This window comes from Harpia harpyja, chromosome Z (genome assembly GCF_026419915.1).
Source record: "Harpia harpyja isolate bHarHar1 chromosome Z, bHarHar1 primary haplotype, whole genome shotgun sequence".
NCBI classification, from domain to species: domain Eukaryota; kingdom Metazoa; phylum Chordata; class Aves; order Accipitriformes; family Accipitridae; genus Harpia; species Harpia harpyja.
The window spans coordinates 46,152,845-46,180,685 of NC_068969.1; the positions used below are offsets into that span (position 1 = coordinate 46,152,845).

The following is a 27,841-nucleotide window of genomic DNA, read 5'->3' on the forward strand; positions in this document are numbered from 1 at the left end:
TGGCTGCACAATATTATGCAAAGCTCCATATTTTAGAGTTTTCTGTAGTCGAGCTGCATCTGACACTGATTTTGCTGTTGTGTATCTGTGTGATCATGTGCAGCAAAGGTCTTTGTTATGGTACTGTCACCTAAACTTTCACAACAGAGAAAGGGAAAACAGTTGTAGTATGTCAATTTTGTGTGCCCTTCTCAGGTGTAAAATTCATAAAACAGCCTCTGTATTAAAAAGTCTGTGCTGATATGAACAAAGGTGACAAATCCATAGGTAGCTTGTAAAGGGTTTATCTTCAGATTACCTTGATTGGCACACAGCTTGTTTACTAGAGTGCAACAGAAATGTAGTTGGTGTGATGTGTGCACTGCGAAGTCAGAAAGGTGTACAAATGAGTAAATTAAATTATTGGGAACATGCATTTACACCACTTCAGGTGCTCAGTGTGTGCACTACACTGAATAAACTCCTTTATGTAGAGGTAGAGAACTGTAGGCAGTTTTTAATGGAGAGCAGCTAACTGTAAAATAATCTAGTTTGTATCAATCTGTACATCACCTGATTTGTCCCATGCCCACGGACCATTTGTAAGGAGATTGAAAGCAGCAACAAAGGGAGCTGCGTATGAGCCTGAACAGATGTGACAGGCAGCTTTATGCTGCTGACTGCTGCCACAGTGGGGCCTGTCAGCAAAGCACTGGAAGGCATGTTTAAAAAAAGTTTATATCTTAATAATAACACTTGTGAATAAATCTAGTGTCCCAGCCATCTTAGGCCAAGAGCTCACATATTTCACTTAACAGTGGTAATGGAAAAGAAGGGGCACACTTCTCCCTTTACTTGGTTAATTTATTCCTGCCCACTGTGCCCTGTGATAGTCTCCTACTGGGGCTACTGCCAAATATTTGCAATAGATGGGTGACAAATGGCATCTTTAGAGGGCACTAGTAAGCTTCTCGCCCCGCTCCAGTGGCGGGTTTTCCAGGCATATTGCCTGATAAGGTGTTTCACCAGTATTTATATACTTCAGTATCCGTCAACTTCACACTCCAAGTCAGATGTCACTTATCTGATTTACATAAATGAGGTTCATCTTTTTATTTTGTATCTACTTAGTCTTTGTGAAAGACTGGAAAATTCCCAGGTCTGTCTCTCGGTTCCTTCCTCTCATCAGTAAATGCACACTTGACTGAAACTTAGATCACTTGCCTTAGGAAGGAATGAAATTATTTGTAGACATTTTTCTCATTAGATTTCTCCAAAACTGATAAAATTAGCAGCTGATATGTTTAGTGCATGAGTTGCATTGTGTTTTAATTTCCATTCTCCTTCCAGTCATCTGACCAGTGGGCAATATACAATTGTGCAAAAAGTCTGCTCATTTTCCTTCTTTTATGAAACTTCAAATTTCTTCCAATTCAATTATTTTATTTAATATAATATTATGCAAAGTGGCCTTATAACAATTACTATTTCTCAAACCTAAAATACATTTGTGTTCTTTATGCAATGTATCTTCATAAAAAATAATGCAGTGATAGCATTTAAGTTGGAACCCAATAAATCCAAAGCTTTCATAACTAAAACCAGGTTAGAATTAACATGCAAGTTACAGAATATGAAATCTGAACACTTAATTTTCCCCCCAGAAATATCTATATCCTTTGGTAAAATGGGTACATTGTTTTGTTAAAGAGTTCTAGGGTTTTTTAATCTTTTTTTTTTTTTGAGCCCTCTTTTGCTCACAGTTTTCTAAGTTATTGAAGACAATGGTTTTAAAACTGTGCAAGCAGTACTAAAACCAAGATATAATACTTCATTGGCACTTTCCTGAGGACAGTTATTTTTCATTACATATGTATCAACCATTCAATGGAAAATTACAGTTGTCACAGTAAATTTCATCTAGCTATGATAAAAACCAAACTGGTGATTTTAACGGGTTTGATATATTGCTTCATATTTTCTGTTGCTTATTATATAGCACATTAAAATGATGAAATATTGATTTTTCAAATAGTCATTTGGTGTTAATGCAAAAACTGTAGTGCTACGTCTAGGAAAAATATCCACTTTCTATTAGACAGTATTTCTTGTGTAATATGAAAACAGTTTGAGTTCTTAGAATGGTAAAAATCTTGTAAACCAAAGGGTAATGAGCTTTTGGCTGAATCACCTAGCAATGAAATAATTAAAGATTCATATCTCCTCAAATTTCAAGTAATCATTGCTGATTGCTATGCATTCTGAAAACATGCCAAGTAGCATGCATTAGCGATGATTCATAGTCTCTTTCTTTCTCTCACACAAACCCACACACATATGGATGCACATATATGCACACAGACTCCCCAAAAAGTAAGCATGACTGTTTAATGTTTATGTGGAAGTCAAGAGCAGGAAACAATTTCCTAGACTGAACTGCCAGGTTTAGGCTTTTGAGTGCTGATTATTTATTTATTTATTTATTTACTTGGTTATTTTCCTCTCTGGATTGGTATATTTAAAACAGAATCTAATTATAGATTATATCTGATTACTATGAATCTTATTTCTCTCTCCTCCTGGGGCAAGGCTAGGTCGTTCTATTTTTATTTAGGAAGAAGATAGAGAAAGATGTAAAAGCAAACACAGAATGCATATCATGCTTCTCTTTTGCCTTCTGACTGTATTTGCTACTTGTTTCTTTGCAAAGTCCCCCAGAAAAAAGAGATAACATACGCGATGTGAAGTTCATAGAAAAATTCTATATAGACGTTGGTATTGATTAAAGCACTACAGTTTTTTTACCAGTGCCACTGAATCACAGTGGCCTGTGCAATGGAAGTTCAGCAGTTAACATACAGAATAAAACACTGGAATTGCAGAAGAGAAATTTACTCCTCTTGATCCAAAATGTGTTAAAGGGCATAATCTTTACAACGCAGCTGATAGTCTACCCCAATCTGTTACAATTTTTTACATGCAAGATAACTGTATTTATTGAACAAAGTTTTGCACAGCTGTTTTTTATTTGCCCTGTTGGCATTTTAATATCTGTATGGTTCAAACAGATTTTCTGTTTTCAAGTCATTGCCTGAAAACCTGGCAGAGTAAACTGCTTACAAAAAAATCTACGTAATGTGGAAGAAAAGACTGAAACAGCCTTGCCCGGAACTGAGTCTGTATTTACAAAGTGATTTAGTGTATCAAAGCAGAGTAGGACTTGATGGCTGCTTCTTCATGGCTGCTGTTATTTCATTTCTCTCCTGCTTTCTCTTAGGTTTGGTTCCTTCTGAGGTGTATCCTTCTGGTACAACAGCATCCCTTCTGTTCACACATGCATGGAAAAAATCCTATTACTTGCTCTGTAGGGGTGGAACACCACTATGGAAAATGCACCTTCCAGGTTTTATACATGCCCTGCCTCATACAGTATTTCCCCATTACTTGATCAAGTCCTACAGGTAAAGCCTAGGCAAATAAAATATTGCCAGCATCCTTCTCACCCCACCATCCGTATATGACAGGAAAACCTTCGCTGTTCATCCCAGCATTAGCTGCCACACACGCACCTGCCTCAGTAAATGCAACAGTGTATTTTCTCCCTTTCAGTGATGCTGATGCCTGCTCCACCAAACAGTTATCAATATATGATTATCAGCAACATCAAATAGCCCTTTGTCATATCAAAGCACCTGAGAGAATTCTCTGCCATAGTTAATCTGCATAGTCCCTTTTTCCCCCCCTACATATTACATTTAACTGCACTTTTGCAGTTCAACTTGCTAATGGGAGCTAGGACAGATGAGGAAATCCCGCCATTGCCTGTGCCAACTCTCATATGTGAAATTAACTGTTTTATACAGCAAAAATATTTCCTGATGAGTCTCTGCAATGAAATACTAAAATTCGCATAGAAACAAATAAAGTTATGCTACAAGAAGAATCAAACTTTAAATGAAAAACTATGTGATATTTCTTACAGCTGTTCTGTTACACATGGTTTCTGCAATCAGACTTTCATTCTAGTGCTCTGAGGTGTTGAGCACCCTTCACTTTCACTAGAAACTCATTGAATATTTCAGGATTAAGGCCTCAATGCTTTAAAAAGCTCCTGGTACCATTCAGTTGCTCAGACAGGGATTAAAACTACTGCAGGCAGTAGCAAAGTGGTAAATATTGACTCAGCAGTAAATAAAATCAGTCCATTGAGGTGGAGTGTACAATATGTGGTGGGGAAGAGTCACGAGAAAGCGTTATCGCTCTTGGGCAGATTAAACAGTTCACATCACAAAACCACATGCTGTTTCAGGAAAGTCACAGTCTTCATAAAACACAGTGACACTTTACACTCACAGCAAAATTTAAACAAGGAAATTGTGTATTCTTTTTTTAAAAAATCTAGTCAAAAATTTATTTTCTTTAGTTACAAAACAGATGAAGTCTGGTACTGACAGACAACCCACCACCCTTTAGTATGTCTTACAACATGCATGTGTAAATTTTAGATCCTGTCAATAACTACACTTAAAAAAATCTTACAATTTGTTATTTATAAAACAGAGAATGTTTCAATACCATTCTCTCCTATAAAAACACAAACACTTTATTACCAGTTAAAGAAAAACAGATGACATACAGGTGATCAAGTGATGAGAAAGACAGCAAGTTTAATAGTTTAATCTTTTCAAGCCTTTTCACTCAAAATCAGTAACTGCAATGCCATTTTCTACTCAGCATATAGCAGTCATCTGCGAATCTACCACCAGGCTGAAATGTTAGTGTTCCATTAGTCTGAGTGCCTTTGTTTTTTATGTTTCTACAGAGCTATAAATACATCATCAAATGGTGGAAGGAATTTGCAGTAACACTAAGATGAGCTCTCCTTCATTGGGTTGCTCTTGCTTTCTCTTCTTTGCTTTGGGGGATAAAAACAATATAAAGAAGGTAATAGTATTAAAAAAGCAAGTATGCCTAACTGGTCAGGCACCCTGCATACATGTATATGAATGCCTGAGCAGAGGAACGTGGCTTCGTTATTGAAATGTAGCAAGCAGAAAAAGAAACAACTCATGAGCTCTTTCACTGTATATCACTAAAACTGCTGGCAAAAGAACAAAAAGTGAGACTACCTCACAAAGTGGCTATGAGATAAGAGAGGGTGCATCCATTTAAGGGGAAAATGGTTTCTATTTGAGTTACACTGCAACAGGAGAGAACAACAGGCCGGTGTGTTTAATATTTTTCTTTCCCAATACTTGAATGGTCATCTACTTAAATCTGTGTATAGGTATGGGGTAGTAACCAGTCCTCTGTCACAAGTTCACACCACCCTCCTATGAGGTTAAAACCTAACTGTAAGGGACATTAAAGAGGTAAAAGGTTGAAAAAATAGTATAAAATCACTTTCTTTTTTCAGGTTAGCCCTTGAGCATCTTAAGCCATTTTAAAGGCCTAAATATAAACAGGTATATGCAATAGATTTGTGCAGATATGCTGATACCGAATTTGGAAACATATACATCCAAACACTTGATATAAACATGAAAGGAACAGTAAAGCGATTGCATTATACCTCAGATAAGATTGTTAGGGACACCTATAAAGCGTGTCATCCTTTCAAATATGATACAGAAAACATATATGAAAGTTCAAAATATATATGGAATATTATTTATTAGAATAGACTGGCAGTATGAATAGATAATTCATTACATGAATGTGGAGTCTATATATTTATTTACATATCATTTAACATCTCATAGTAAACTAAAAAATAAATATTTGGTATTATACTCAACTTGAAATCAACAGTATCTCAGAAAATAATAGACTTACTGAATAATTTAGGGTTTACATAAAAAGGACAAATACATTCTGGTAAATAGTACTGCATAATGCATATTTCAATAGGCTTTCCTGTGAATTTCAAGTAAGAGACTATACATGAGCAGCCTAATCAGAGTTCAGTGCCAGCAGGTGAGCTGTCAGAGGAACTTCTCCAAGGCCAGATGGAGTCTCCCAGCTCTACACAAAGAACTAAACCAACTAAAATGGCATCTTTGTATGGGTGAAGAAAGCCTGGCTCAGTCAATTCCAGGATACCGACTGTTGCACCATGGCATAAAAAGCACCCTGCGCACAAGAAGACTGATGACATTTGAAAATCGACGGATGCGTCTGGGAATTGGCACTGTTTAGCATTTGCAGTAAGACAGGACTCCTACATGCCATGCAAGATTACTCTCAACCATGCACCGTGGAGTCCACCAGCAGGTATTTTGCAGAGTGGCTCTGTGCCGAAGCAGCCTGCCTGACTCTCATAGCCCTGCTGTGGTGCAGCCCTGTGGCCTGGCAGCAGCCTGCTGGGGAAGCAATGGGTGGATTCATGTGAAACCTCCCCAGGGCCAAGCCGCTGCCCTCGCTCAAGAGACGAAGTCCAGCTCAGCATCCTCAGCTGTCAGTGATCACAGAATATTTTATAATTAAACAGGGAAAGAGTGAACAGTTAATGTTTTATCCAGCAGCCCCTTCATGATTTTCTTCAAAAGTAGCTTTAATCTCAGTCTGTGAAATGAATGTAAAACTCTCAATATGAATGGCAATTTTAAAAGCTTGTTAATTGTTAACTGTTAATTTGCAAGCCTGAAGGATCTAATAATGGCTGGCTTTTACCTTGGAAAAACAACTACTGAAGATACTCTGAGCTTATAAAATGGAAGTGTCACCAAAAGCCAAATAAAAGATGAATTGAATAAATCAAAACATCTTTACTAATCTCTTGTAAGAAAGTATACCAGTCAGCATGTATCTCCTTCACCAAATACAAGGTTTTATCAGATCACTCAAGTGAAAGAGAACATAGTGCACTGTACATGTTAAGAGATGTGACAGCAACGTGAGCTTCCACCAAATGAAAACAGTACAAAAAAAGAAGCAAATATCACTCTAACCGGCAGGCTACAGATAACAAAACACAGGGTACTGAAGACATGAACCAAGCAAGCTTTCTGCAAAGAAAGGTTTCACAAAGCGGTCAACTGTTTAGGACCGTACTACTAGATGTCAGTGTTCACGTCTTTATGTATTTCAGGTTTTCCCAAGATGCCACGCTGTGTTTTGACTCTTTTTACACTGCTAAAAGTCATAAAAGCTCAAGAAGAGAATCAAGTACTTCTTCAAGTGATTCCCAGTGTGGGCACAGAGGGGGAACTCCAGATCTTGGGGAGATCAGGAAGGGTTTTTTCTCTTGACCTCACTAAGGTCAGACTTTTGCCTCGGGTATTCACAAACCAAACAAAACCTGCAGAAAGATGAAGGGCAACAAAAACGAGGTTGAAGAGTATGTGAGGTGGAACAGTTGTTCCTGGCTGCAGTGCATTGTTTTCGTAAGAAGCAAGTTAAAATACAGTGAATTCCATATGATAAATTATTTCTGAGGGAAAAAAAAAATGCTACCTGCCTTTAGCTTATTAAGAAATCAGGGGAAAAACCCACCATTTTCTAGTACTGTAGACAAACTCTAAACATGCCACTCAAAATGCCAGCTTCTTTCAAAGCTGCCTGTGTATCATTGACACAAGTGAGCTCACTGCTGTTAATGAGTGACTCATGGATGTTTATTGTAAAGAAAGAACACAAAGTACGTCATTGTACTTGTGCAAATGAAATAATTTACAAATATACATCGATTTTCTACTGCATTACACTGAAGAATATTGTTAATATGCGTGTGCTTTGCAGAGGTGCAATTTTGAATTGAATTTGAATTGCAATTTTTAGAAGAGACTTGTGGGAGTATGATTTAAAATTCTCATTTGGACTTTCCTTGGACATTATTAGGGAAATACAAGCAGGATTTACTAATGAAAAATGTGTATGTATATACTTGGTATTGCTTTCTGGAGCATTCAAAGGCCTCATTGTTATTGAAAAAGTAATGCTTTGGTCAATAACCAAAAAGCAGTAAATCATTCATTTCCAAGCCCTTCTATGCATGCACAAATGCTGAAATTCTGGCAGGCCTTCAGAAGAGCCACAGCCACTGTATGTTAAAATATTGGGAAGTGATAATCGTTCCTGTCTTCTGCTATGCTGGTATGGAGAATATTTTGTATAGTGCCCCTTTAAAAAGCCAAAGGCAAGGACTGAGTGAGCCTGCTTAGCAGCAGTTGTGAATGACAAGAGTCAGCAGCTTGTGAGAAGAATTACAGCTCCTGAAAGACTCAAAGAAAGATTTACTGAGATCAGGGGGCAAGACAACAGAAGGGAGCTTGTGACCATATTTTGTAACTCTCTAGGGCAAACTCAATGCTTTGTCTGGTTTTTAGATACTTCTAAGTGAGAGGTGAAACAAAGGGCTTTTTGGAAAAAACTGTTTACTTAGAAGGTGAGAAAAATACACAAAATGAACAAAAAGCACAGGAAACACTTCTGTGGTGGTGATTAGCTTTCTGAGATTTTTTTTTTTACCTTCCAATAACTGTCAAGTTTTGAAATTCTGAGCAAAACCAACCTCTGTGTTTCTGTCAACAAGACAATGTATAAATGTACTTTTAATTGTACTGTATCATTTTAAGCTTTTTTTTAAAATGCCTACAGCATGAAACTGCACAGGCCAGAGCTGAAATTTGTCAGTGTCCAAAACTGCATTCACTTTGATATTATAATAAAATGTACAGTACATAATTTGTCTGTAGTTGAATTCACAGATGTTGCAAGAGAAGTGAGAAGGGGCACCAAAATGAAGGACGTGTGCCCAAGTCCCACTTCTAGTGGCTGCCCTTGCCATCACTCAGGCTGAGAAGTGGAAGAGGGACAGCAGCAGTGTCAGGAGTCAGCAGTGAGGAGTGAGAGCTCCTGCACTACAGCTCACTGCTGACAGCAAATGTGGGAAGGGGGAAGGTAATGTGCCCCATCCCTGTGGGGACAGGAGCCAGGATATAGATGCATGTGCCTGGCATGTCATTACGTAAGCTCTGACTCTATCCACAGAGGAGAGAATAAAAGGTTATTTCTCTTATGAAGTAAGCCAAACATACTAATGTGAATAGTCACAAAGACCGAATCTAGTTAGGAAGGAAATTAGAAGTTCCGTATTTTCTTACCATATCAGCATGTCAGGGTGTGTCAGTTGTAAACATATCATACTGTGTTGTAATTAGATACAGATTAAAAAGCAGTTACCAGTCAAACCCTTCCTTTCATTCTTTTACTTGGTGTCCTGAGCTTCCCCTTCTTCCTGAATTCTTCACCTTCCTTAGACTGGGGTCTGGGTTTGTTGTCTACTGTTACCCTGCTATCTTGTCATACTGCAAATCCTATGTGCTTTGCACCTGTGGAGTGAATAAGGCTTGAAGAACCAATAAGGTTCTGCAGGATCTCTGACCTTTTCTGTCGAGCTTATTCCAGAGCAGTCCTTGTGGGAAGAAGTATCAGCTGGCTCCAACCAAAGCTGGAGAGGTTCACAGTCTGAGCCCAGAAGTAGACAGCTGTGCTGAAAATCACAGATTAGGGCCTCTTACTGTTTTCAGTCATAATTCACTTTCTTGCTTAGGACCGAATGAAAATAATTTTTGTTAACTTAAAAATCCACTAAGGTTGCCTTATGAGATTGTGCAGCTGGCAGAAGGATAAGATCACTTACCAGTGATCAGCACTCCTGGCAAGGGTGAGATCACTATTCATTGATAGGACAATTCAATAAGCTTTTTGATCCTTTGCAAAACAAAAGTGATTAGGGTGGTAGCAGTTTATAACCAGCATGAGAAAACCATGGCTTTTTGAAGGAATGTCTACATACACACACAGTGCCATATCTGATGAATTTTACTCACATCAGAAGGCTTTAGAAAATACGAGAAATCTTTCTTTCATTTGCATGAATTATTGCAGCAACCAGTGTTATGGTGAGATGCTTTTCAACCTGCTTTTGAAAGGATGTGAGGCTTATATTTACTAAGACAATGTGTGAGACACCATGCCCAAAAGGGTATGAGGTTGATCTTGCTTACACAAGGACTGGAAAAGTAACACAAGAAGAAAAGGTATTGCCATGTACAGATACATGGTAACACCTTATAAATATTGTGGGATGTGATACACCAAGTTATGCCTATACGTCATGAAATTATTTTGATTTGTATTATATCTTGGAACAGCTGGTGGGCAGAAAGAGGCTCTAATATTTGATACTGGGATAATGTAAGAATGAAAATTGTGGGAGCTGAAATTTACAAGGGGAAACACAAGTAATGCTGAAGTTTCTATGAGAAACTGATGGAATACTAAAAAATAGCTACAGTGGAAAAAAATATTAGTAACAAGACGTAAAGTGCTTTCAGTGTAGCAGAGAGATCTCACAATTGGGAGACACCCCAATTATTCAGTCCATTTAGAGATGAAGAGCTACTTAAATGGTGAGGTGTCCTGGTAGGACGGATCTGAAGATCCTGTCATCCAAATACACAGGCTATGCTGCCTGTTGCACTTGGGCCTGACTCATTTTGTTGGACCAAAGTGGCCTGCACTAATCCCGCTCTTAAGTTGCGTGTAAAGCAATACCCATCCTAGATGGCTCCCGTTTTTTTTCCCCTCATGTTATGAGGCAGGTGAAAAACCCAGCTGCCTACAGCCAACCTGGTGTCCCAGGAAAATGCCTTCTTCATTTCCCAAGCCTCAGGGAACCACGTCTCCCATCGCCAGATGCTTCCTCTTGCAAGGGCCTGTGGCAAGGCTGTGGCCAAGTCCCTCCACTTGCGAGACTGTGTGGGCGAGAAGGGAATGCGTTTGGGGTTATTGGCTCTTGTAAGGGTTACCGACTCCTGCGTCCACTCCAGCGAGGCGGGAGGTGGAGTGGCAGGCTTGATAAGGTTTGAGTCCCCCCTCCTTCAGCCCACGCCCTGGGCTAGCCACACCGATCCCCTCGCCACCAGGCCGAGGCAGCATTTTCCAAGGCTACTTTAGTAAGAAAGTTAAATTCGCCATTGAGCTGCCACTACCCACTGCCCGCCCTAGTGACCGCCGCCGCAGGGCACAGGCCCGCCGGCCCGCCGCAGGGCACAGGCCCGCCCCCCGCACCCAGCCCGCCCCCTGCACCCGGGCGGCCCCGCCCCCGCGGCGCGAGCCGGCCGCACATGCGCAGGCAGGACCCACCGCCTCGCCCCGCCCTCGGCGTCGCCCCGCGGCGGCCGGCGCGCATGCGCGGCTGCTGGAGCCGGCTGGGGGGCGGGGGCAGGCCGCGGGGAGCGGGGTCGCACCGTAGGGGGCGGGCGGTGACGCATCTGGGGCGGGCTCTCGCGAGAGCTGGCGAGGCCGGTGGCAGGGGGCGCTGGGCCTCCGCGCCCCGCCCGCCCGGCGAGGCGAGGCGAGGCGAGGCGAGGCGAGGCGAGGCTCCGCCCGGTCCCGCGAGGCTCCGCCCCGCCCCGCAGTATGTGCCGCCGCCTCCTCCGCCGCCGCCTCCTCCGCCGCCCGCGGGACCAGGGGCGGCCGAGTGGCGGGGGTCGGCGGGTCGGCGGCGCCCTCTCGCCATGAACCTGCACCAGGTGCTGACGGGGGCCGTGAACCCCGGGGACAACTGCTTCTCCGTGGGGAGCCTGCACGACCAGCCCTTCACGGTGAGTCCCCCCGCCGGGGCCCGGGCGCCTCTGCCGGGCCCGCGCCCCTAGCGCCGCGGCCCCCGGCGCCTGAGCCGGCGCCGAGAGCAGCTGCGTCAGGCGCGGCGGCAGCGGCAGCCGGCCCTTGGAGCGGGGCGGCTCGGCCCCACGAGCGTCGTCGGCCGGTAGCGGCACTGCCCGCCGCCGGGAGAGGGCTTCCCCGAAGGGCCTGCGGCACACCTGCCCGGGGCCGGGGGAGGCGGGCAAAACTTCGCCCGAGCGGCGGCGGTTCCCGAGCCCGACGGTGGGTGCAGCGCCTGGGGTGGGCGGGACGGGCGGCCTTGCCGGCGGGGCAGGGATGGAGGAGGCGCGGGGCGAGTGCAGCGCCCGGCAGAGGCAGGGACGCACATGCCGCTCCTGGGGGCGGTGGGGGGGTGTTGCTAAGGCAGGAATATGGTGGCTTTGATAAAAGATTACATAAACGTCAGCCGGTACACGCGACTTTCTGTGGAAGGGAATGTCAGCTCTCGCTTTCAGTCAGGAATGTAATGGAAATCCTCACTGGTCATGGGGTGAAGTACGTCTTGAAATACCGTGCCTGAGCATGAAGATGTTAAAACCATTTTGGAACTCCCTGTCGGTGTTTACACTTAGAGTGGAGAAAAAAACACTTGCAGCATTTAGTGAAGGCTATAGCCTTTTGTTAGTGTTTGTTTTCCTCCCTTTCACGTTTGCTTTGTAAACAGACTTCTGTTGCTGTGTTTTTCTTCCCATTCCTCCCTGAAATATACCTTTCCTGCCTTCCGTTTTGGGCTGAAGAGGAATGAAATAAGGCACAGCAAAGTTTCTCAGTGCACCACGTTTGAGTATTTTTAACCTTGCCTTTTCTGGCCACCCTTAATTATAGCATAGTGTGCTTTTGAGTTTGATAGGGGAATGATAGATAGAAATGCAAGAATTAAGAAACTTATTTTTTTCTGTCCCATCTGGCCTACGCAGTTAAATTCATCTGGCTACTCGCAGCTTCACTCTGCGGCAGTGGTGCAGTGTCAGTGCTGGAAAGGTGGGCTACAGTCAGCGTTCAGGGCAAAGCACCCTAGAGCTAATTCCCCGGAGTCAGGCTGGCTTTGCAAAATATGTTTATCTACAGCCTTTTCCAGTGATGTGCTTGCTTCCAAAAAAATGAATCCTGTAAATAAGTTCACGTTGGAAGAGTTCTTAAACTGCAGCAATTGGGACTTCAAATTCCAACTGTGCCAAACTTTCTGATTTTACATGTCCAGAAATGTTGAAGACCCACCAGTGATTTGGTAAGAGACAAGGAGGTTTGCTTTACAGTGTTTGCTTTACACTAATCAGCTTTCAAAGTATGTTCATGTAAGTTTCCCATTTTGATATCATTCTTTTTTGAGGGAAATAGTTTGAGTTATTAGTGTCACTCAAGGGCTCTCTGGCTGTTATGGCCTAACTTGTCAAAAGTGTTAGAGCTCCCCAGTGGATAATAAGAGTAAGAATCTCTCTTTGGGGAGAAAGGAATGATTGGGAAGTGCAGTTTTCAGTAACTGTTTCTATGGTCTCTTTTTTACAACAGCTATTTTGACATAAATATAGTAACAATGTTTCCTATAGACACATTCATCTTCCTTTCTCGGACAAGCTTATTTATGGATTTCTTTTCCTCAGGTTTAAAACTGCTAACAGAAATATCCTTGACTGCTTCAGGGCGGTTTTTTGGGGGGGGGGGGGGGGGGTGCTGTTATTCATTGTATAATGTTATGTTAAATTCACGAGATTGCTCAGAAGGATTAAGAAGTGAAAGGTAATGAAGCTAATTTCTGCATTTTTGGAAGGAAAAGGTGGACTTAACCTTTAGAAAATCCAACAACAAAAATGGACAGTTTTCCCATATCTGAAGTCAGGATATAAGCATTAGTAAGTATAAATACTGTTGAATGGTATCTTAGAAATGGAAAAAACCATGTCTCGGCAAACTTCTATGCTTCCACTTTTCGTAGTTGAGAACTTATAGGGGTTGATATTTCAGGGTTATGTACTGCACAGGTGGGGTGAGTTACCTTTGCCTGACAAGAGAACTTGGTTTGTAATGCTTTGATTTTTTTTTTTGATACAGTATGGTTCAGAATATTGTCTGATATGCTGTACTGACTATCTAAGGTGAAAACTTTTAAAATAATACAGTTTTTCTGTAAATACTACAGATTCTTCTCCTAAACTCTGAAAAATTGGAAGTGAAAGTAGTAAAAAGTGCCTGTACCCACTGAATTACATGCACCTTTTTGAATATGTGCAGTTCTGTTTTAAGAAGGTATTTGACATATTTGTCCTAATGGTGTGCAGGTTTGTTGTTCTGGCCTTTTTTTTTTTTTTTTTTTTTTTTTTTTTAGGATGTGAAGTGTCAAGTGGAGTATGACCTTCCTTGGAGAGAACACTGATAAAGAGTTTTTGGCACTTTTTATTTGTATATAGAAAAAGGCTCATAAACATCAAGGTATCATAAGGACTGTGCCTGTTCTTTATCTGCTGAGAGTGGGCAGTAATAACATGCACTAAATGAGTGAGAACTCAGCCCTCAGAAGTCAGAATTTAACTGTTTGCTCTCTATGTGCTTCTCCTGAAATCAAGTTCTTTTATTTTCTGTGTGCTTGCCCACAGTGGAATACATCCTTTGCTTTCTTTCATTGTTTTCAGATCTGAAATAGTTGAGTAAAAAAAACCATTTGTTTAATAAGTTCGTTGAGTTCATCACATAGGGTAGTGCTGTACTAGTTATTACTGAAGTTGTATTTAAGTTATTGGGTAATCAGCACTGATACCATTTTTGTGATTGGTTGGCTTTGTGCATTTTTGCTTATTCAGTTCTGCTTCTGTAATATTTTTTTTCCTTTTGGTTTTTTCCAAGTATCAGAAGAGGGGAAAAAAAGAAATCACTGTGAGCAATAGCAATTTTACAAGCACAAGTCCCAAGACTGGTAATGGAAGTCACAAAAGACTGATTGTTTGTAGGGGTAAAGCTTGGAAAAGAAAGATAAATTGCATGGTTTATTTCAATGCAAACAGAGTCTTTTTGGGGCAGATTTCCTCTCTGTGTGTGATTAAACTCATCCTGGACTTGAGACTTCCTTTGTATGACTGATAAAACTGAGAATTTCAACGTTAAGTTGAAATGCACTTGGAAAATGTGGGTTTTGGATAGTTTGGTCAAGACCACACTGAATTTTGCAAAAATACTGGGTTGTGATATAAAGATTTCCAGCTTTGTAAAATTTTTTGATAAAGAAAAGTAGATTCTGTTGCTCAAAATTGTTAACTTATTTGTCTAGAAAATACTCAACACTTTCTTTGTATTTAGAACTCCATGCATATTTATAGTCAAGAAAATTAACTGACTGGTCATGAGAGTCAGTTAACAAGAAGTTACATTGTTTATACCTGCTTCTTGATTGTGATTTAGAAAAGGGAAGGAGACCTTTTGGTAAGTCTGGGGTTTGGGTTTTTTTTTCCCCATGTTCCAGTTAGCCTATTCTGAACTTATGAAATAAATTGTTTTTTTAAATGAATTAATTAAAAAAAAAAAGGGGGGGGGGATAAAACCTCCTTACACTTCAATAAAAAGTGCAGTTGCAGTGAGCCTGATTCTAAGTGCATGGCCAATCAATTTGCCACTTAAAGTAGTATATTATTTCAAATACTTTTCATAGATTAGAAAGTTGGTTTTTTTTCCAAGCATGATGAAAGAGTATTTCTTAAATTTAATTAATCTTCTTAATGAAAGAAATAATTTCTTAATAAGATATTTAAATGTAATTAAAATTACATTTTAATTTAAAATTAAAAATCTATAATTTAGACTAGTGTAAATTTTGATATAATAATGGGGTTGGGGAGAGACCATGCTAAAAAGACTAGTGCAAATTCATATCTGCACAGGTTAGATTTTTTTTTTTTTAAATAGAATAATTCAGCGAGGTACAATGTGGTTCATAGTGACTGTGCTTTTTGATTTTGACCATTCTGTGCAAAAGAGAAAAATACAGATGTAACTGCAGTATCACCTGCTTAACAGATTTATTTGCCTTTATTTTTTGTCTTTACTTTTCATAAGAATGACCTTTGTTCTAAATTTTTCTTAGAAGAGGAACCAATGAGGAGAGGGGAAAAACTAAGAGAAGTGAGACATGAGGAAGTACTCATCTCCCACCTGTGCCTATTTGTGTTGCATATAAGCAGTATTTAGCCCTTGCAGGCTGATAATGTATTATGTTTACATGCTTAATCCAGCAGAAGAAACAGCTACCTGATGTAATTACCTGATGTAAATGCTTTGTTCCCAGTCTACAGTGCTTTTCCTTGGAATAGCTTTTTTTTTAAACTGGGAAATGAGTCTTCCCTAAGACATAATGGTTGTAAAGGTCATAAAAACACCTATTGTGAACTTCCACTTTCACACGTGATAGAAATATTATTCAGCTATTATAGAATTTCAGTAAAATCTTTTTAATTGGTCAATTTGATTGTGAGCCTTGGCATCCTGACCTTTGGGACTTGCTTCATTTCATTTGCAAGGGACATAAGAACTCTTGAGACCCATCAGTGATAAAAATAGCCTTTATGTGGCTTGAGAATTACCTCTGATACAGTACCTGAATCAGGTGCAAAACAAAAGAAGCAGAAGATAACGTGGGTGGTTGTACTGGTAAGCTTCCAGTATAGCTGTAGCAGGGAGAGAACATTTCCAAGTAAGTTACTGTGAATTGTTAATGCAGCCCCTTGGTCTACTTCGGCTAGGTGGTTCTGTATGACCTTGGGCCCAGCACAGAGTTCTGCATTATCTGTCTAGTCTGTATGTTCATCCCATACATATTTGTATGTGTTTATATATATATTACCTTATAAATGCCTATGCATGCACACGTACTACTGCATTCACCTGTGGATAATAGCTGGCAATTTCTGGTAGGTGTACTTGTGCCCTTCATGTAAGAGATGTAGGCCCTTCGCATAAGAGGTGCAGGTTAAATAAAGTTTGTGCAAGCTGTGAAAGATAATGCGTCAGTCCTTATGTAGCTGTAGCAGAAACTATAGCAAAAACTTTGTGTATTAGTACACAGAATAAATATTTAAAGACAGTCGAGTATAAGGGAAATAATTGCTTTACATGTGCTGTGCTATGTAAGAAGTCAAGACCGCTGCTCATTTGTTTTTCTTCTCTTGAGAGCAGAGTCTGATTTGCCAGTACCATTCTCTGTTTTTAAGAGTTGTGTATATCAGGCTTTCACTTCAGAAAGAAATTAGAATAGTTCATATAGTTACCTGTACTATTTTCTGTTAAAACTAACATGCTTTTAAAGCACTGTTATTGTCAAAATATCTGTTAATCTTCCCCAAAGAAATATGATTTTAGGTATAAGAGCTGACATCTGATTAAAAGGAAGGGCAGAAACTGTGAAAATCCAGTACTGCACGCAAAATCACATTTATTTTCACAGGCCTGAAACATCTTTCACTTCCTAATTTCAGGCTTGTTTTGCTATGTCAACAGCTAGTGAAATCCATATTCATGCAGCTTCAACTAGTTCTATCTTGTTTATTTGTGTAACAGAAGAACAAAGCATTGTTTAATAAACATTCCAAGAACATGATAATATCAACATGATCTGCTTGTCCCATTGTGCAAAGACAGCTTTCTTGTAAATATTCTAGGACATTCTTAAGGTGAAAGGCTTTTATGGCTTGCCAAAATCAGACTTAGAGGCTCTGCTCGCTTTAAAAAGGCATCTTTGGTTTTTCGTTGGTTGGGTTTTTGTGTGGGTTTTTTTGTGGGTTTGTTTGTTTTTGGTTTTTTTTAATTTAATACATGTTTAGGAATTCTTTCCTAGTTGAACTGTATGGCAGCATATTGTGCCCCCCTTCCTTTCCCTGCCCCCCCCCCCCCCCCCCCCCCGGCAGGAACCAGGTCATGTAGACAAGAGTACAGATACGAGAAGTGCTTAGACCCTGAAATTGCTTCTTGCCCTACATGTAATAGAACATTTGAATTACCTTTTTTCTTAGTTTCCATAGCTTATAAAAATGCAATCTCAGTAGCTTCTGTCAAAATGAAAATGAGTGACATGCAAACTACTGTGGACAAGTCTCGCAGTAAAAAGTAGATAAAGTTGATTGGTAGTCAGGATTGATTTTTGTTGTATCTGAGAGACTGTTAGGGTATAGAAAGTGTCCTTTACTCCTGACTACTGACTTCCCTTATACTATGGTAAAATACCTTATAAAGTTTTCTGAGGTGAAAAAAAAGTAAGTGTAAAATTAGTCCAGCAGTTAGTTTTGTGCTCTTGTTTTAGAGGAATGTCTTTATAAGATACTACTGCTTAGAAACCTCTTTCAGAACTGGAGTCTGGGTTCCAGTGAGTGTGTATGAGGATGTGACTTCTCTGCACAGAGACAGTCTAATGGACGGGTTGCAGTGGGGCCAGCAAAGAACCAAAGCAAGGATACCTTAGGAGAAGGGGAACACTCAAGTGTCTGGTCAGTATGAGGTGTAATGGGATTGGGATGGTAGGCAACAGTAGGAAAGGGAGCCTGTTGCAGTTTCATTTGCCAGACAGCTTAGTTACCTTCCATTCAGACACTCTTTTTCTTTTGAAATATGTAACTTCCTTCCCCTTTGCATCCCTTGGCTTTTTGTCTTTGAAACTGTGGTTCTCCTGCAGGCGAACATTGACTAAACGTCAAAAATAACCTCCAAGTCATCATCCTTCTGCTTGGCTGTAGTTATATTTGGAAGCTCTTTGAAAATGCTTTTTTTTTTTTTTCTTTCTTTCTACCTCTTTGGGGACAGATCAGCTCTACAGACTTAAGACGTGGTCAGTGGTTCTGCAGCTTATTGGGGATCGGGAAGTCAATGTAACCAAGTATGATCTAATCCATCTGAATAGACTGATGTCAGAAGTGATTCTTTTTTTCCCGAATGTCAATTTTTTTCAGGTAATAAGGAGAATTACCAGAACATAAGGGTGGAGTGTGTCCTGGTTTTGTCTGGGATAGAGTCAATTTTCTTTCTAGTAGCTGGTACAGTGTTATTTCTTGGATTCAGTATGAGAATAATGTTGATAACACACTGATGTTTTCAGTTGTTGCTAAGCAGTGTTTATACTAAGGCAAGGATTTTTCAGCTTCTCATGGCCAGCCAGCAAGAAGGCTGGAGGGGCACAAGAAGTTGGGAGGGAACACAGCCAGGACAGCTGACCCAAACTGGCCAAAGGGATATTCCATACCATGTGATGTCATGCCTAGTATATAAACTAGGGGGATTTGGCTGGAGGAAGGGGGATCACTGCTTGGGAACTAACTGGGCATCAGTCAGCAAGTGGTGAGCAATTGCATTGTGCATCACTTGCTTTGTATATTCCAATCCTATTATTATTATTATTGTCATTTTATTATTGTGATTATTATCATGATTATTTTCTTCCTTTCTGTCCTATTAAACTGTTCTTATCTCAACCCACGAGACTTACCTTTTTCCTTCCGATTCTCTCCCCCATCCCACTGGGTGGGGGGGAAGTGAGTGAGCGGCTGCGTGGGCTTAGTTGCTGGCTGGAGTTAAATCATGACAGAATGACTCTATTTTTCTTCCAAGAATAAGATTTTTCAAAGGGTACTCCCCTTGCCCCCACCCTGGTCTAGATTCTTACGAGTGCACTTATAATTGATTGTTAGAACTGAGAACCGCTAGGATGAGAAGATATTCCCCAACTTTTCTTCAGAAAGTTCATCCCAATTTAACAAACTTTTTTTTTAAACAGACAGCATATGAAGTTGGGGAAGACATGAGTATTAAACATAGAGCAGCCATATTTAAACATAGCAAAAGGGAGGAGGAGGAGGTATATAGCTCTTGGACAAGAGTTTATATTCATAAAGGGGATATTTTCAGGAAATGGCAAGTCTAGGATTTTTGCATACTGCTTTGAGCTACTGCTGTCCAGCATAGCCCAGATTAGCAGGAGATAGCCTGTGTTCTGGTAATGTTTTAAGTCCTGATACATTGCTGAATATACCAGTTCCTAAAGACTCCAGTGTGTAGTGTTTTATAGTTACTTTAGAGTTCTTCCAGTGCAAAATGCCAAGTGTACTCGGGACTTTTTTTATATGTTAAAACTGGTCAAGTTCTTCATCCGATTAAAATGATCAGTTTCTGAACTTCTGGATTGCTGCTAATGGTATGTGTTGCTCTATATGCTAGTTCTTGCTCACCGTGATGGAAATATTGTAGTGTTATGATGCTACATGATCTCAGGCTTGCCTGTGAAGCTAGAAATGGAGAGAAACAGATGGGAGAAATCTAGTAAGTCTATAAAGTGCTGATGAGGCCTAGAGGGCTATACAGAAGAGCAAGTAGGCTTCATACAATCTTTGACACTTCAGATTATTAAAGACATTTTTAATAAAGCCATGTTATCTTTTTGAAGTGAAGCACTTCTCCCCCCCCCCCCCCCCCTTAAAATTGCCTTCGTATGGAACACTAAATTCAACAAAATGGCTTTGGGAAAAAAATGTATCTATTGTACTTCTGAGTAACCTTTGCCTGGTGGACTACAGACTTAATCAGTGAGTCACCAGGTGAGATGGTTTTTAACTAAAGAAAAAAAAAGTTCTGGGAGGAACAGGTCCAAAGTTCATGTCATTGCAATATCAAAATAATCATTTTAACGTTCGAACAAAAAATAGTACTCAATCTCCTCTTTTGGAATGAGTTTTAAATTCGACTGCTTTGGAGCCTGCCGTTTATTATGTCAATTTGTAATAAATGCTGCTCTTTTGACAGGAGGAATTACACTGCTTGAACCTCTTTTTGAAGCTGAAGAGGGGACAGGACAGGAAGGGGCTCAAAAACCTGACCAATAATAAATGATCATAAATAAGTACATGGTTATATTTAGTCTGCAGAAGCGTTATATACAGCATTTTCAAGTATCAGGTAATTTTAAGGGTGGCTGATGATCTGCTGATTGGAAAGTAATAACTGAATATTGGCTGAGAATGATAATCACAGTCTTCTGGGTAAGATTGTTTTGTGAAATACCACTGAACCCTTTGTGGGGAAAATTGTCTCGGGACCAAAATCTCCATATTTTTTATTTTATTTATTTTAATGTATGTAATGCTGTAATAGTCTAGGTAAAAGTACTCTCTCACATGAAACACCTGAAAACATGATCATCAGATTTCAAATTTGTATATCTAGCATTCAATTTTTCTGCCTTTTTTCAAGTCAAAAGTGGTTTTAGTTAATTAGCAGGGTTGATTGTAAGGACATGATCATTTATGCCAGTAATAGGAAATCTTCCATCTGCAGTTTTTGTGAGACTGTTCTGCTATTGAATCTTTTGGCCAACTAAAAGGGCATTTTTGGCCCTTTTATCGTTCTCTTGCTCTCTAGTAGAATACTATTGTTTGTGCTCTTAATTTTGTTGCTGACTTCCTGGCTCTACCTTTTTAATGGATGTACATTCCTTGTTCTAGGACTTTCATCCTTGAATGCTATATTCTTATGCTTATTGAATTATTCTGCTCACTTTTGTTTCCACAAGTTTCTCCAGTGTTTAATCTTTCTCTCCATTTTAATCTGTGCTCAGTTTCTAACAAAACTTGCATACAGATAGGAAGAAATTTTGACTCAGACATTGCAGTACTCAATCAGCTGGCTCTGTGAATGTGTTAGATATATCAAGTTACTTAGTGACTATAAATTTAAGAGAAAATAAAATTAATCCATGGAATGCAAGTAACAGGAGACAAATCTGAAAGCACAGTTTTGCTTTTCTGTAACTAAGCTTCATGCTGTTACCCTTTTGAAATTTCCCTTTACTAAGTTCCTTACTAAATGCTTTGTACCATTTTAGCTCCTCAGTCCTATTCCCCCTTTTCAAAAAATTATTTTTAAATGCCTCTGTCTCCAGTCTAGGAAATGCATTACTTTTTCCTACTTTGCATGAACTTTGTTCTTCATGCTTTTTCTTTTCTTTTAGATGTTTTCATAACTCCACCGTTTTTGCCTTTTCTATCTTGAACCACTGCTTGTTAAACAAGTGTTGTGATGCACTTCTAAGCATGGAGGAAGAGTAATTTGCCACTTCTGTTGCTTGATTTAAATTGTAGACACATACTTGATCTCTGCAAATACCTCTGTACTTCTGTCTGTAATGTTCTATGTGGATAGGATATGTGGACTATACTGTTTCATACTTCACTGATATGCTGGAAGTGGCTAAAGCTCTTCTTAATTCTTGTTTCTTTTTTTTTAGGCATATGCATCAGGATGTGATATTGTGGTGTTGGGGACTGACTTTGAAAGATTACAGATAATCCCTGGAGCAAAACATGGAAACATTCAAGTGGGGTGTGTGGACTGTTCAATGCAACAGGGGAAGGTACGTAGAGCAGTGTTTCTAAGAATCTTCTAGCAATGTCATGTTAAGCACCTTCTCAAGAGTGTGGATACTTGAAAGTTAAGGCAGATACACAAGAGTGAATAGTAAAATGGCTGATTGCGTCATGTCTTTTTGTAGTAAGCAGCACAGTGAATGTGAAATAGTATCTGTAGGTAGAAGATATATAGGGCTGCACAGGAAGATATAGATACGCACAGGGCTGCATAGATAAGATAGCAAGAATTTGACTAAAAGATGAGTAAGGTGGAAGCAAAGGTAATTTATTCACTATGGCTTCACATTACTGGGCATGTCAATGACATGCTTTGACACATTAGTGGCTGGTGGGAGATGAGTGCTTCCCAAACAACACTGTCGGGTCATCCAGAAAAATGACATCCCTTTCAAGGAATTCATAAAGGCTTAAAATTGCTCTTGGACAGGGTTTTGCTTTCTTGAATTCTCAGCTTTTCTTTTTCTTATGTAGGCAAACTGGATCAGAAGTGTTGTATTTTAGACACCATTAGGTTTCAAGTCCTTTTTACAGAGGTCTGTCTTAATTGTTCTGTCACAGTAAAAAAGAAAGAACCAGGTAACTATCCATCGGGATGTCACAGTGTGATTAAGCTGTTCACCAGTTCAGTAGGAACTGTGTCTGGCTACATGTTGGCTCATCTAAGAGGGTTTTTTTACTTTGTTTCTTTCTTTAAGCCTGTCCTAGTGGGAGATAATGTGAGCCTTCTGCACATCACTACAAGCCGTATCAGTTGATGAGAGCTTTGGTTAAATTCTGGTGTCCATCTTGAGACAAGACCTCTGCATGGAAACCAGTTCATGTTTACATGTGAATTCTATGATGGTGATCCCCAGCCACTCTCTATTCCTGCTTTTTTATGTTTGAGTGATGAACTCTTGCAGTGATAGTGAAGGAACATAAACAAAAATGACAAAATGTTCTCCTCTGTGTCTCTGGTACCTTGTAGCTGTAAACACTACATGTGTTTCTCCATTGGCTGCTGTTAACTACAAAGTTTTTTTGAGTCCACTGGCCATATATTAACAAATGGTGAAATACATATGCAGATCACATATCACAGTTAATCTTGGAAAATCTTTCTGCAAATTTGCAAGGTCATCTTGACTGCACAATAACAGTTCTGTATGCATTTAAATGACAACCTGTCCTTGAATTGTGAATTAACACATATGATTATATCAAATTATCAAGCTTACTACGCTTTAGAATTTTTTCAGTTCATAAACCTATGTGGTCATTTTGATTCTGACAGTTGATATTGTTAGCTGTTAGCAATTAGACTAGATGTATTTGCAGAGTGCTGAAATACTAAGCAGTGAATGGTTAGAATCTACTTATTGACCAGACTGATCAATACATTTCCAGTTCACTGCTGCAAGGATGGAATTTCTTCTTACAGCTTTTTCATCAGTATTGACACACAGATTTCTCTTCACTTTGCTTCCAGATTATTCTTTGTTGTTTAAAATCTGTTGGAAGAAGCAGAATGCAAATAATGCAGTTTATTTAGGTTGCAGTTTTGAACCTTTCTGAAAGTATCCAGTTAGCATTTGTAGTTTACGAATTATGTACCTTTTTAATTTTTTACTTTACAGAGAGCTGCTATTGAGCATTGTATGGGGTTTGTGTGGTGGGGTTTTGGTAGTGGGGGAGGGGCTACAGGGATGGCTCCTGTAAGAAGCTGCTAGAAGCTTCCCCAGCTCCAAGTCAGACCCGCCTCTGGCCAAGGCCGAGCCCATCAGCGATGGTGGTAGCGCCTCTGGGAGAACAGATTTAAGAAGGCAAACTTGCAGTGGGGGAGGAGATTGGAATGTGAGAGGAACACCTCTGCAGATACCGAGGTCAGTGAGGAAGGAGGTGGAGGATGTGCACCGGAGGAGGGGATGCCCTTGCAGCCTGTAGTGAGATGGCAGGCTGTCCCCCCCCAACCCATGGAGGTGAGCAGGGGAGCAGATGCCCACCTGCAGCCTGTGGAGGACCCCACACCAGAGCAGGTGGCTGCCCCCAAAGATGGCCGTGACTCCATGGGACAGCCCATGCTGGAGCAGTCTGTTCCTGAAGGACTACAGCCCATGGACAGGACCCACGCTGGAGCAGTTCGTGGAGGACTGTCTCCTGTGGGAGGGACCCCATGGCGGAGCAGCGGATGAGTGAGGAGTCCTCCCCCTGAGGAGGAAGGAGTGGCAGAGACAACGTGTGATGAACTGACCCCAACCCCCATGCACCATCCCCCTGCGCTGCTCAGGATGGGAGGAGGTCAAGGAAACTGGGACTGGAGTTGAGCTGGGAAGAAGGGAGGGGTGGGGGGAAGGTGTTTTAAGGTTTGGTTTTACTTCTCCTTATCCTACTCTGATTTGATTGGTAACAAATTAAATTGATTTTGTTTGTTTTTTCTCCCCAAGTTGAGTCTGGTTTTTGCCTGTGACTGTAACTGATGAGTGATCCCTCCCTGTTCTTGTCTTGACGCGTGAGCTTTTCATGAGGTTTTTCACTGCAGTGGAGGAGTGACTTAGCTGCTGTGTGGTGCTTTGTTGCCAGCTGGGCCTAAACCCAGTGTTTTCTCCCTAATAGCTAGCCTTTAATCTCTTTGAAGGATCTCCATCATTCTCCCTTTGGGTGACAGAATTGGTTTGTAAAAGAGCTATTCTCTAGTTAGGAAAGTAATGTGTTGAAATTTTTCTCCATTCTTGCCCCCTAAATCTAATTCTAGTTTATTGGGAAGCTAGTGCCTTGTGAAGCTGCTTTGAAGTAGCAACAGCTTAGAAGTTCATGTATGACCCACCTCTCCCTTGGCTTTGAAGGGTGGGGGGAACATGGCACCATCTTTTCTCTTCCTAGTCTACTTTTGGAGGTAAACTTGATTTTCTGTCTCCAAGACTGAGATGAGGGGGGAAAAAAATGGATGAGAATTTTTAATCATCCCAAGAAAGCATGTAGGTACATGTTTATATTTACATGTATGTGTATGTATATAAACTTTTTTAAAAAAGTCTCCCGTAGATTTGCAAGGACTAGTTTAACAAACAGGACAATTTAATCTTAGGCCACTGAATCCAGTCTCTTGCCTCTGGTTGTAGGCAATTTGGTAATCAACAATGTATTTGTAAGTGGGTACAGTAATTGATCTTCTCCCACACAATGTAAGCTACAAACCTCTTTCCATTTCCTCCAGTGAACACAAGAATTAAGGCCAAAACTCTTAAAGATAACCTGGCAAAACTTTAATTGTTTTCATGGTTTGGCTTGTATAAATATCTAACAGAGTGCCAGAAGATAGTCCTAGCTTCAGATCATTGGAAATGTTTAATCAAAGTTGTTTGCGTCATTGCTGGTGACTGCAGTGTTACAATGTATATCAAGTGGTTTTTTATGGAACAAACTTATTTTACTGATGTCAAAGAAAAATTTAGGTACTAATTAAAAATTTCATTTAGTTTACGTGCTACTAGGTTACTTGTAGAAAATTGGTAAGTAAAACCAGTGACTTTGATAAAGGCGACATTTTTAAATAAGACCTTTTTCTTTTGTAAGTAGAAATACTGATTATTTTCAGTATGAAAGCTCAGTTTTGAATCCAGTGTTTATAATTTAATGAAATATATTACAGTGGAGTGGTTTTGTTTGTTTTTCAGTAGGCAGTCTGTGGGTTCTTTTCAAAGAAACTGTGATTGTTTTATTTTCTGCTGTTTGGTGGTGAGTGATAATGTAACTTAGAATGAGTTACCGACCTTTTGATGAATGAGAAAAATCTTGAGGGCTTCTGTGCAATATGGAGGCCTGGTGGGGAAAAACATAACTGTATCAAGAAACTATTTGGATTATACTAAAACTTTATAAAATGAGAACCTGATGCTGCCAGTGATATTCCCACTTTTGAGAAAGTGGTGAGGATGGGAAAAGTTGTTGCCCCAAGGACTGATGCTTTATTCTTATGACAGTGCAAGAGTTACATACTCATAGAATGGTTTGGGCTGGAAGGGACCTTTAAAGATGACCTAGTCCAAGCCCCGTGTCATGGCTAGGGACACCTTCCACCAGATCGTGTTGCTCAAAATCCCATCTAACCTGACCTTGCATCTTTCCAGGGATGGGGCATCTACAGCTTCTCTGGCAACCTGTTCCAGTGTCTCACCATCCTCATCATAAAAAATTTCTTCCTTATACCTAATCTAAATCTACTGTCTTTTTTAGTTTAAAACCACTATTCCTTCTCCATCTTTCTTGTAAGTCCTGTTTAAGTATTGAAAGGCTGCAGTAACATCTCCCTGGAGCTCTTCTCCAGGCTGAACAACCCCAACTCTCACAGCCTTTTTTTCCATAGGGGAGGTGTTCCACCCCTCTGATCACTTTTGTGGTCCTCCTCTGGACCTGCTCAAACAGGTCCATGTCTGTGTTTGTACTGGGAGCCCCAGAGCTGGATGCAGTACTCCAGGTGGGGTCTCGTGAGAATAAATTAGAGGGGGCAAATCACCTTCCTCACCCTTACTGGCCACCCTTCTTTTGATGCAGCCCAGGATCCGGTTGGCTTTCTGGGCTGCAACTGCACATTGCCAGCTCATGTCCAATTTTTCATCCACTGGTATCTGCAAGTCCTTCTCTGCAGGGATGGTCTCGATCCATTTTTCACTCAGTCTGTATTGATACTGGTGATTGCCCTGATCTAGGTGCAGGACGTTGCACTTGTCCATGTTGAACTTCATGAGGTTCACATGCGCCCACTCCCCAAGGTTGTCAAGGTCCCCCTGGAAGGCATCGCTTCCCTCTAGCAAATCAACTGCACCGCTCGGCTTGGCGTTATCTGCAAACTTGCTGGGGGTGCACTCACTACCACTATCTATCATTAGGAGTGACTGTAACCTCTCTTACAGCTCAGTAAGGCTTCTCTGCACATTGTGTTTCTAATAACAGGTCTTGGGACTACAATAGACCTTTGGTTGATGTCTGGGTGATTATTTTGCTAGTTTGGGAAATTCTTCAATGTACAAATTTGCCTTACTCTTCTTGGCAGCATGCTGCTCTGTGAGGACTGATCTGAGTGGCTGTATCGTTGTGGAAGCCTGTAGAAACTTTGAGGGGGTAGCAATTGCTCTGGACACTATTTGTTTAGCAGTTTGGCATGCTGATGTTAGTTTGTCTTAAACACCCACTAAAGTATAAAAAAAAAGGAAGAACCATCCACACTTGGAAAAAAAGAGAAGGGAAAAATGCAATCAATATAAATTTATATAAACTTCTTGCTCTTGGTGTGCGGAATGGAATTATGAGAATAAAAGAGTAAGTGACGTAGCTAGAGAATTAGGGAAGGCAAGTATTAGTCTGAGATGTAAGGAAAAGGTTTCTTCAGGCATTTTGCAACTGTGACAAAATTATTCATGGCATTTTTGGGTCAGGCTGATGTTTAGGTTCTTAGTGTGACAAATTTATTTGACTATCTGTTCTTTTTAACGTAGAGGGTTTCTCTTGAAGCTACAGATCTATGGATTTTAGGATCTGTATGGATCTGTACATTTGTACAGATCATGTACGTCTGTAGTTAACAGATCTGTAAATAACAACAACTTGGGTATGACAGTTCAGTGGTTTTTTTCTTAAAGCTGTTGTGGCTGATACTGAAATCAAAATGTATTTTATAAAGTGACTCTGACTTTAGTGTTGTTAAAGGAAAACTGTAAACACTTTGAGCCAGAATTTCACAGAAATAGGAAGTTGACTATTCCAGCCTATCAGAACTGTAGATGTGCTCCTTTTAACATCAAGCATCACGTCAGAATGCAGGATGTCCA

General features: G+C 40.4%; 1 protein-coding gene and 1 long non-coding RNA gene across 12 annotated transcripts in view; one reads left to right on the plus strand and one right to left on the minus strand.

Annotated features, from left to right (window-relative positions):
- Window positions 1–6,885: 6,885 nt before the first annotated feature.
- On the minus strand, window positions 6,886–10,971 carry LOC128137803 (uncharacterized). Its single transcript, XR_008233851.1, has 3 exons — window positions 10,615–10,971; window positions 9,365–9,472; window positions 6,886–7,279 (listed from the first exon to the last, which is right to left on the minus strand). It is a non-coding gene; the product is annotated as an uncharacterized LOC128137803 (long non-coding RNA).
- Window positions 10,972–11,431: 460 nt separating this feature from the next.
- The window catches only part of DMXL1 (Dmx like 1), an 88,800-nt gene continuing 72,390 nt past the window's right edge, over window positions 11,432–27,841 (plus strand). For 7 of the 11 annotated variants that reach the window (XM_052778829.1, XM_052778830.1, XM_052778831.1 and 4 more), the window contains exons 1-2: window positions 11,432–11,591; window positions 21,896–22,021. In XM_052778829.1, the coding sequence (XP_052634789.1) occupies window positions 11,505–11,591; window positions 21,896–22,021 (213 nt within the window). In that variant the 5' untranslated portion in view covers window positions 11,432–11,504. Of the gene's footprint in view, window positions 11,592–13,341; window positions 13,503–20,415; window positions 20,652–21,895; window positions 22,022–25,690; window positions 25,752–27,841 lie in introns of those variants that run through there. The other 4 variants (XM_052778834.1, XM_052778833.1, XM_052778832.1 and 1 more) reach the window with 4 other exon arrangements.